General features: G+C 32.7%; 1 protein-coding gene across 3 annotated transcripts in view; it reads left to right on the top strand.

Moving 5' to 3' along the window:
* The window catches only part of VPS13A (vacuolar protein sorting 13 homolog A), a 239,033-nt gene that overhangs the window by 42,293 nt on the left and 187,304 nt on the right, over positions 1-9,436 (top strand). For all 3 annotated transcript variants that reach the window (XM_017543278.2, XM_017543280.2, XM_017543281.2), the window contains exons 11-17: positions 1,209-1,336; positions 1,532-1,638; positions 2,440-2,611; positions 3,679-3,741; positions 4,218-4,350; positions 5,120-5,214; positions 5,846-5,988. In XM_017543278.2, coding sequence (XP_017398767.1) covers positions 1,209-1,336; positions 1,532-1,638; positions 2,440-2,611; positions 3,679-3,741; positions 4,218-4,350; positions 5,120-5,214; positions 5,846-5,988 — 841 coding nt within the window. The remainder of the gene's footprint in view (positions 1-1,208; positions 1,337-1,531; positions 1,639-2,439; positions 2,612-3,678; positions 3,742-4,217; positions 4,351-5,119; positions 5,215-5,845; positions 5,989-9,436) is intronic.

Consider the following 9,436-nt stretch of genomic DNA (forward strand, 5'->3'; position numbering starts at 1 on the left):
AACTTTAAAAGTGTATAAATCATTTTTGGCTCACTGACTTTACAGAAATAGGCTGTGGCATGGATTTGGCTGATTCCTGGCCTAAAGGACTGTTGTGTGATTGCTCAGCAGCATTAAGGATGCACTTGAGATTTATGACATTAAAGCGAGATCCAGCAGTATGTTTTTACCCGTGAACATGTTCAGTTCCTTAGGGGCATGTGTGGAGTTAAGTGGGTTACTCCACACTGAGAAGTGAGAAGAAATTAAGGCGTCAATGCAAAGGAATGATTAAAATAACTGATGATGAGACTCCAGCAAGGTGGGGGTGGACTGAGGATGTGAAGCAGAGGTTAAGGGCAGAGAAAGGTTGGCGGATCAATGAATTGTAGGTTCAGGATAACTTCTATTACCAGCCACTAGATTTATTTATTTATTTTTTCTGTTTTTTTCAATATAAGATGGAATGCAGACAAAAGAACAAGAACTTTAAGCATTTATCTATATTCAAATAAAAATATTCTTGAATGTGTAATGTTTAAGAAGTTAAATCTTAGTTTGTAGAGATGATTAAAATAAAAGAAATATGTCATCTTTATGTACAAATTAGCTTATGATTTAATGATTGATCTCTGTCTAGATTTTGCTATCACTGGTCTTACTCTGCATGGTTCTTATTCTTTTTGACACCAAACACAAAGAGTTGAGAAGAATTTATCTTAGATTATGGGTTGAGCCAAGCAGGTAATCCTGGACAAACTTTCACTCTTCATCTCTCTCCTTTTACCAATTAAAATGAACAGAGGTGGATCTAGAGAAATTGATCAGAAATTCAGAAATTACATAATGGAAATCAGTGTTAAATATAATGTTTTTTTTTCCTCTTAGCATTTCTAATGTTCACTCCTTCTATAAAACTGTGTACTTGTATTAAAACTGTTTTATTGGACTTTTTTTCCTTAAGAAAATGTTTGGTGTTTTGAGTGGGAGTTCAGTTTGCCTTTATTGTACTTATGGAAGACAGTGAATTATAGCTAGGCAAAAGATAAAAGAATCTTCTCTGCTAATTAAGGAATAGTTCATCTGACTAAATCATGGCAGTGTGAACATCTGGGAACTGTAGAAAGGGTATAAAATAAATGGAAATCAGTATTTTCAACTTTATCACTTCAGTGCCTTGAGACTTTGGAAATATAACTCAGTTTTTTTTCATTTGTATTATTTTTCAGTATTTCGACCCATATCTGCTAATGCCAAACTTGTGATGAATCGCCGATCTGATTTTGACTTTTCTGCCCCCAAAATAAACTTGGATGTTGAGTTACATAACATAGCAATTGAATTTAATAAGTCACAGGTGATTTTCTTTAACATAATTTTCAATTGTGAATTATTGTTTGATTAAAGCAAAACTAAGATTTTAAATGTTTTATGAAAATTCATGATGTTATATGGTAACATTTTCCTAAAAAGTCAGTATTTTAACTTTTATCTTCAGCAGTTGAACAAAAAAAAGTGATACATTTAAGAGCTTTAATTTTCCGTTCTTTAGTATTTCAGTATTATGGAGCTTCTTGAATCAGTTGATATGATGACCCAAAATCTGCCATACAGGAAGTTCAGACCTGACGTGCCTCTTCACCACCATGCCAGAGAATGGTAAATGCCTTGACATTTTTTTTTTTTTTAGATTAAAAAAATATAAAAACAAATTTCTCAACTTCAAAAATAACCTTTAAGATATATACTATTTTTAAGGTCTGTTACAAACCATAATTGATGATTTATAGCTAGAAATGTATGTAGCTGCTTTAACTTATTGAGTTATTGAAATTGATTTAAGGGATTCTTCCTGACACAATTTACAACTTGAGATACTAGAATACCATGGTTTTTATTTACTATAGATGGATCAGTATATTTAGAATTATTACAGAAACAAATCCTGGTTTGTTTTCTTGCATTGTCTCTCTCCCACCCCCATCTCAACTTCCCTATCAGATACAATGAACCAGTATTATTAAACCTGTATTTTAAAACCTAAAAATGTTATGGAGTCTATGCAGGAAAATCCCATTTTAAAACTCAAACGTCTTATTATTTTCAGTTTTTAAACTGTTCCCTAGTTTCTAGAAGTTACAATTAATCTTTCAGTTGACTATTTTAGTTATTATTCAAATGACTAAAATATTATTTGCCAATTATTGCCTTACTAGTTCTTGTGTAGAACTATAACAAAATGGAATGATTTTGCTTATTTTCACTCTAGGAAAGAGGAAAGATTAATATTGAATGGATTATTAATGCAAACTGGGTTGGGTAAAAAGGAAGTACTCAGATAATATATCATTTTCCTAATCTTTGTATTATAGTTATGTATGTTGTTAAAGTAGAAACAATGTCTGTTATGTTTCATACTGTTGATGTGAGGATGTTAAATGTTTTTCTTTTTTTAACTAGGTGGGCTTATGCTATACATGGTATTCTTGAAGTAAATGTTTGCCCCAGATTACGGATGTGGTCATGGAACCATATTAGAAAACACAGGCAAAAAATGAAGCAATATAAAGAACTGTATAAAAAAAAGTTAACAAGTAAGAAGCCACCTGGTGAACTACTCGTGTCTTTGGAGGTTAGCATTTAAAAAAAAATTATTGAATGTTTTGTATTACATAACTAACTCCTTATTGGTCTTTAATGATTAATACTTCCTGTCTTTCACTCTAATTTCTATTGACCTTTTCATCTCTTTTACTTAGACATTTTTGTACTTCTTAACTTCAGCTGGATAATACAAGATTTGTTGAAATTCTGTGAGCTTTTGAAATTTGAGATTATTCTCAATCTGAAGGAATTTGGATTCATGCAAATAGTAACTTGAAACTTCTGTTCATTGTGCCATGTATTTATTTATTTATTTATGAATGAGACAGAGTCTCCCTCTGTTCCCCAGGCTGGAATGCAGTGGTGTGTTCTTGGCTCACCACAACCTCCGCCTCCCAGGTTCAAGAGATTCTCATGCTTTAGCCTCCTGAGTAGCTGGGATTACAGGCATGTGCCACCGTGCCCCGCTAATTTTTGTATTTTTAGTGGAGACGGGGTTTCATCTTGTTGGTAAGGCTGGTCTTGAACTTGTGACCTTTTGATCCGCCCCTATCAGCCTCCCAAAGTGCTGGGATTATAGGCGAGAGCCACCGTGCCCAGCTCATTTTGTCATTTTTAACCTTAAAAGTCTAGTGTTTGTTACATTGATTCCAACTTCTCTGTGTTGGTTTCAAAGCCTTTTATGTGTCACCACCGCATTTTCCTATGTTACCATCTGTCTATGCACTAATTCAGTGTTTCCTATCTTCTCTATATTTAATGCTTATTCTTACAGCCACATATGTGCTCATAAATGCTGCCTGCCTTCCTTTATCTTTCTACTCACTCAATTCTACTCATCCCTGAAGTTGTTCTACTTAAGACTTACGATTTTATTTTTCAAAAAATTACTCCCTAGTTTACTCATTTCTATGCTGATATTTGTTCAGGCATTGCTTCCCAGAATTTAACATATGTGTTATATTGATGAATGTTCTGTTGTTTGCTTCCTATTATATCTTTTCTTTATTGCAGCAGTTTGATAGATTATGTGCTTAAATTATTTATGTAAAGTTATTTTTGTAAAGTTAACACATTTTTGTTTTTATTTTTCAGGAGTTGGAAAAAACCTTGGATGTCTTTAATATTACTATAGCTAGACAGCAGGCAGAAGTGGAGGTAATTCTAGGCTTCTCAATTAGTAAAAATATAATTGAATTCCATATAGATATGAGAGAAGTGATATTATTAATCTTTTGCTGTAACATTGTTTCTGAAAAATGGGTCAGTATGCTTTTTAGAATTATAAGAAAATTGTTTAATAATTTTGCCATATACATTTAAATCAGACAGATTTCTAGGGGAAAAAAATCTTTCTAAATAATTGGGCTTTTCAGATGTTCAGTTATGAAGGTAAAAAGCCAGTTTATCTTTTTATCAATCATCATTTCTTAAAGCATGGTGGAAAAACTATGTGGTACTCCTAAATTCTTATGTTTGGCTAATGTTGCAGTTACTGTGTTCTGTTATTAGTGTGTATATTGTTTACATTCATTTTGCTCAAGGAGATAAGTTCTCAAAATGTCTTGCTTATATTTGTTTCAGTTGCTAAATAAAGGATAATTTGTCATTTATTTAAAGTTTATTCATTGTAGGTAAAGAAAGCTGGATACAAAATTTACAAAGAAGGAGTAAAAGATCCAGAGGATAATAAAGGATGGTTTGGCTGGCTATGGTCATGGTCAGAACAAAAAACTAATGAACAGCAAGCAGATGTTAAACCTGGAAGTACGTCCATTTTATTTTACAGTATAGTTTATCACTGGATGTCAAAATAAAGTTTTGCAATTTCTTTGTATAATTAAAGTGTATTGAAGTATATTTATGTAGTTATGTATAAAGTTATTGCAAATAAAACTATTAAAACGTTGAACATGTATTAGTTTAAAAATAAATAATTTTAAAAATCTTATTAATGCTTACAAGAGAGCTTTATGTCCTGAGTATTTAGTGAATGCATATAGCACAGTAATAAATAAATAAATATTCCAAAGTGGTCTCCATTGTAAATTTTCATTGAAGTTATTTCTTGGAAAGACTTGATTTTTAACCAAAAGCCTAAGAGTATAGCTTTTAGTGACTGAGGTATATGTTTTAGAGCTATCACTTATTAGCAGTGTGTCTCTGGCAAGTTATCTCAGTGCACTAAACCTCAGTTTTAACAAAATCTGTAACATGAGAGAAAATTACAATACTGATACTACCGACTTTTTATACTGAGTGTGTTGATTAGCACAGTGCTATTAATTGCCTAATATAGTTAGCCATTTTTTTTAGCTCTTGCTTATTATTATAAATTACTGTTGCTACATTTATATATTTAGCAATTTATATTTTGGATAATTACTTGTAAAATTGCCAGCCCCATTCAAACAGTCAGTGTTTATAATTTCTTAAAAGCATTCAAGAAAGTGAATTTCACATTCTTGAAATATAAATTGTGTTAATTTTATATTATTTTTATTAAGAACATAAAGCACTTCTTTATGATTTGTAGTTCTTGAAGAAATGTTGACGCCTGAAGAAAAAGCCTTACTCTATGAAGCAATTGGGTATAGTGAAACAGCAGTTGATCCAACTTTGCCAAAAACAGTAAGATGTTTTCTTGACTTATACCTTAGAATTCATTAATTTATTTGGAGATAGGGTCTCACTCTGTTACCCAGGCTGAACTACAGTGGTGTGATCTCTGCTGCCAGCTTTAACCTGGCCTCAAGCAATCCTCTCACCTCAGCCCCCTGAGTAGCTGAGACCACAGGCATATGCCCTAATGCTGGCTCATTTTTGTATTTTTGAAATAGAGGTGGGGTTTTACCATGTTGCTGATGTTGGTTGTAAACTGCTGAGCTCAAGCAATATGCCTGCCTCAGCTTCCCAATGTGCTGGGATTATAGCCATGAACCACTCTGCCTAACCTTATACTTTGGAATTTAATGTTACATATGTCTATTTTTAATCCTTTCAAAAATATATGTTACTAACTTGTTCTGTGATCTTTTTGTGGGTCTATAATTGCATTTATTTTATTTCTAAGGTAGGGCTAAATATTGTCTTTTTTTTGGTGTTAACCTGATGATTCTTGAGGTAAAATGTTGTTCTTAAAGTGTTTGGTGGTTTTTGAAATGAATGGACTATAAGAATAAGATTATTTGTTGTATTTATAAATATATATATATATATATATATATTTTTTTTTCATTTTATTCTTCTGAACATACCCTAGTTTGAAGCCGTGAAGTTTTTTGTCCACTTGAAAAGTATGTCTATAGTTCTAAGAGAAAATCATCAAAACCCAGAGCTGTTAGATATTGTAATAGAAGAATTTAGCACCTTAATTGTGCAAAGACCAGGAGCACAAGCAATAAAGTAAGTATTAATTTATTTTCTTTTATCGTATATGGAAAAACTTCACTGTGTGAAGGATATTAGGTCACAATCCTAGTCTTTTGCAAAGAACACTATAGTTTAATGTATCTTTTTGTGGTTTCAGGAAACTTAGGTTTTTTTTTTTTTTGAATTATTAAAATAATGCATGTTCAGTAGAAAACCACGTGCCAGTGAAACATAGGGCATTAAAAAATAATACAAAAATGATCAGCAACTGCACTACACAAAAAGAAACAGCATTAACAATGTGGTTTTTATCTGGGAGTGTTTAGTTTGTTTTTTTAAAAATAGCTTTCAGATGTAATTCATATACCCTGCAATTCATCCGTTTAAAGTATATGACTCATTGATTTTTCACAACTGTATTATATAGTAATTTCACATTGGTATATTTGCAAAGTTGTTCAACCACTACCACTGTATTAGTCTGTTTTCACACTGCTAATGAAAACTTACCCAAGATTGGGAAGAAAAAGAGGCCTAATTGGACTAACAATTCCACATGGCTGGGGAGGCCTCAGAATCATGGCGGGAGGCGAAAGGCACCTCTTCCATGGTGGTGGCAGGAGAAAATGAGGAAGATGCAAAAGCGGAAACCCCTGATAAAACCATCAGATCTTGTGAGACTTATTTGCTACCATGAGAACAGTATGGGGAAGCCACTCCCGTTATTCAAATTATCTTCCACTAGGTCCCTCCCACAACATGTGGGAATTATGGGAGTAAAATTCAAGATGAGATTTGAGTTGAGACACAGAGCCAAACCATATTAACCACTATCTAATTCCAGAACTTTTCGTTTCCTTTTTTTCTTTTTTTAATTCGTTTTTTTTTTTGAGACAGGGTCTCCCTCTGTTGCACAGGCTAGAGTACTGTGTCAGGATCTTGGCTCACTGCAGCATCTGCTTCCTGGGCTCAGGCTGTTCTCCAGCTTCAGCTTCCTAAGTAGCCATGACTACAGGCACGAGCCACCAACACACTGCTAATTTTTGGAATTTTTGTAGAGATGGGGTTTCTCTATGTTGCTTAGGCTGGTCTCGAACTTGTGAGTTCAGAGCAAGCAATTCGCCAGCCTTAGCCTCCTGAAGTGCTGGGATTATAGGCATGAGTCACTGTGCCCTGCTCATTCCAGAATATTTTAACAACCCCCGAAGAAACCCTGTGTAACCATTAGCAGTCACTCCCTAGTGCCCCCTTACCCAGCCACTGGCAACAACTAATTTACTTTCTATTTGAAAGGATTTGTCCATTTTGGACATTTCATATGAATGTAGTCATATAATATATGTGGCCTTTTCTGTTTGGCTTTTTTCACTTAGCATGATATTTTCAAGGTTCATCCTGTTGTTGCATGAACTAGTACTTTGTCCCTTTTTATTGCCTAGTAATCTCTGGTATGGGTACGCCGCATTTTGTTTATCCATTTAACTGTTGAAGATAGTTAGGTTATTTCTTCTTTTTGGCTATTCTGAATATTGCTGCTATGGATATTCATGAGTAATATTTTGTTTGAAGGTGGGTTTTAAATTTCTTGGGTATATATATATACCTGGAGTGGAATTGCTGCCTCATATGCTAATTCTGTTTAACCTTTTGAAGAACTTCAGATTGTTTCCTGAAGCAGCTTCACCATTACATTTCCATCAACAGTGTATGATGTTTCCAACTTCTTCATATTCTCATCAGTACTTGTTATTATCTGTTCTTTTGATTGTAACCATTCTAGTGAGTATGAAATGATACCTCACTGTGGTTTTGATTTGCATTTTCCTGATGGCTAAGGATTTTGAGCTTCTTTTTTTTTTTTTTGTGCTTATTGGCCATTTCATGTGTATGTCTTCTTTGGAGAAACGTCTGTTAAATTTCTTTTCTTATTTTATATTGGGTTGTCTTTTTATTATTGAGTTGCAAGAGTTCTTTATATATTCTTTATACAAACCTCTTATTAGATAAACAGTTTTCAGTTTTTTCTCCCACTGTGTTTTCTTTTTTTCTTAAAGGTGAAGTCAAATTTATATTTACTTTAGTTATACATGCTTTTCATTATACCTCAGAAATCTTTGCCTACTCCAGTGGTACAAATATATACTCCTATATATTCTTTTTTTATTTTAGAATTTATGCTATTTCCTCTTAAACATAGGTTTATGATCCATTTTGAGTTAGTGTTAGTGTGTGGTGTGAGGTGGAGGGTTCAGCTTCATTCTTTTTCATGAGATTATTCAGTTGTCCTAGCTCCATTTGTTGAAAAAACTATTCTTTCCTCATTGAATGATCTTGGCAGGGCAGCCTTGTCAAAATTTATGAGTTGACCATAAATGTAAGGATTTATTTCTAGACTCTTAATTCTAATTCCATTGATCTATTTGTCTAGCCTTATGCCAGTACCCTGCTGTCTTAATTATGGTAGCCTATTAATTATAATAGAACTTGTAATTAGAAAGCATGACTCTTCCAGTTTTGTTTTTTTGTTTTAGCTGTCCTGATTTCCTTAAATTTCTGTATAAATTTTAAGGTTATCTTGTTCATTTCTGCAAAAAAATAAGCTCAGATTTGATAAAGATTGTGTTGAATTCATGTTGGATCAATTTTAGATGTACTGAACAAATTATTCAGTACAAATTATTTAGCTACTCATCTAAACAATATTAAATAGTCTTCTAATCCATGCACTTTGGATGTCTTTTCATTTATATAGATATTTTAAAAATTTGAACAATGTTTTGTAGTTTTCTGATACAGTACACCTCTTATGTTAAATTTATTTGCAAGTATTTTATTATTTTTGTTGGCATTATAAATGGAAGTGTTTTCTTAATTTCATTTTGGATTATTACATACATAAAGAAATACAATCGAGTTTTGTATACTGCACTTGTACCCTGCAACCTTGATGAACTTGTTTCATTAGTTCCATGAGTTTTTTTAGTTGATTCCTTAGAATTTTTTATATACATGATTATATAATCTGCAAATATAGTTTTACTTCTTCCTTTCCAATGTGGATGCCTTTTCTTTAATTTTCTTGCCTAATTGCCCTGGCTCGAACTTCCAGTAGTGTCTTAGAAAGAAATGATGACAGTGGGCTTCTCTTCTTGTTTCTGTTCTTAGAGGGAATTGTTCATTCTTTCACTGTTATGATGTTAGCTCTGAGATAGGTGTGGTCAGCATCATTTTATAGCCCCACCAGCAGTGTACGTGGAATCATATTTTTTCATATCATTCCCAACACTTGTTATTTTCTGTTTTTTTTTATTTTATTTTAAATTATAGCCATCCTTATTGGTGTGAAATAGAGTATCATATTGTGGGTTTGATTTGAATTTCCTTAATGACTATTGATGTTGAGCATCTTTTCATATGGATATTGGCCCTTTGTATATATTTATTGGATCTATTTTTTAATTGAGTTATTTTTCATTTGTTG

Source organism: Cebus imitator, unplaced genomic scaffold (genome assembly GCF_001604975.1).
Source record: "Cebus imitator isolate Cc_AM_T3 unplaced genomic scaffold, Cebus_imitator-1.0 Scaffold150, whole genome shotgun sequence".
NCBI classification, from domain to species: Eukaryota; Metazoa; Chordata; class Mammalia; order Primates; family Cebidae; genus Cebus; species Cebus imitator.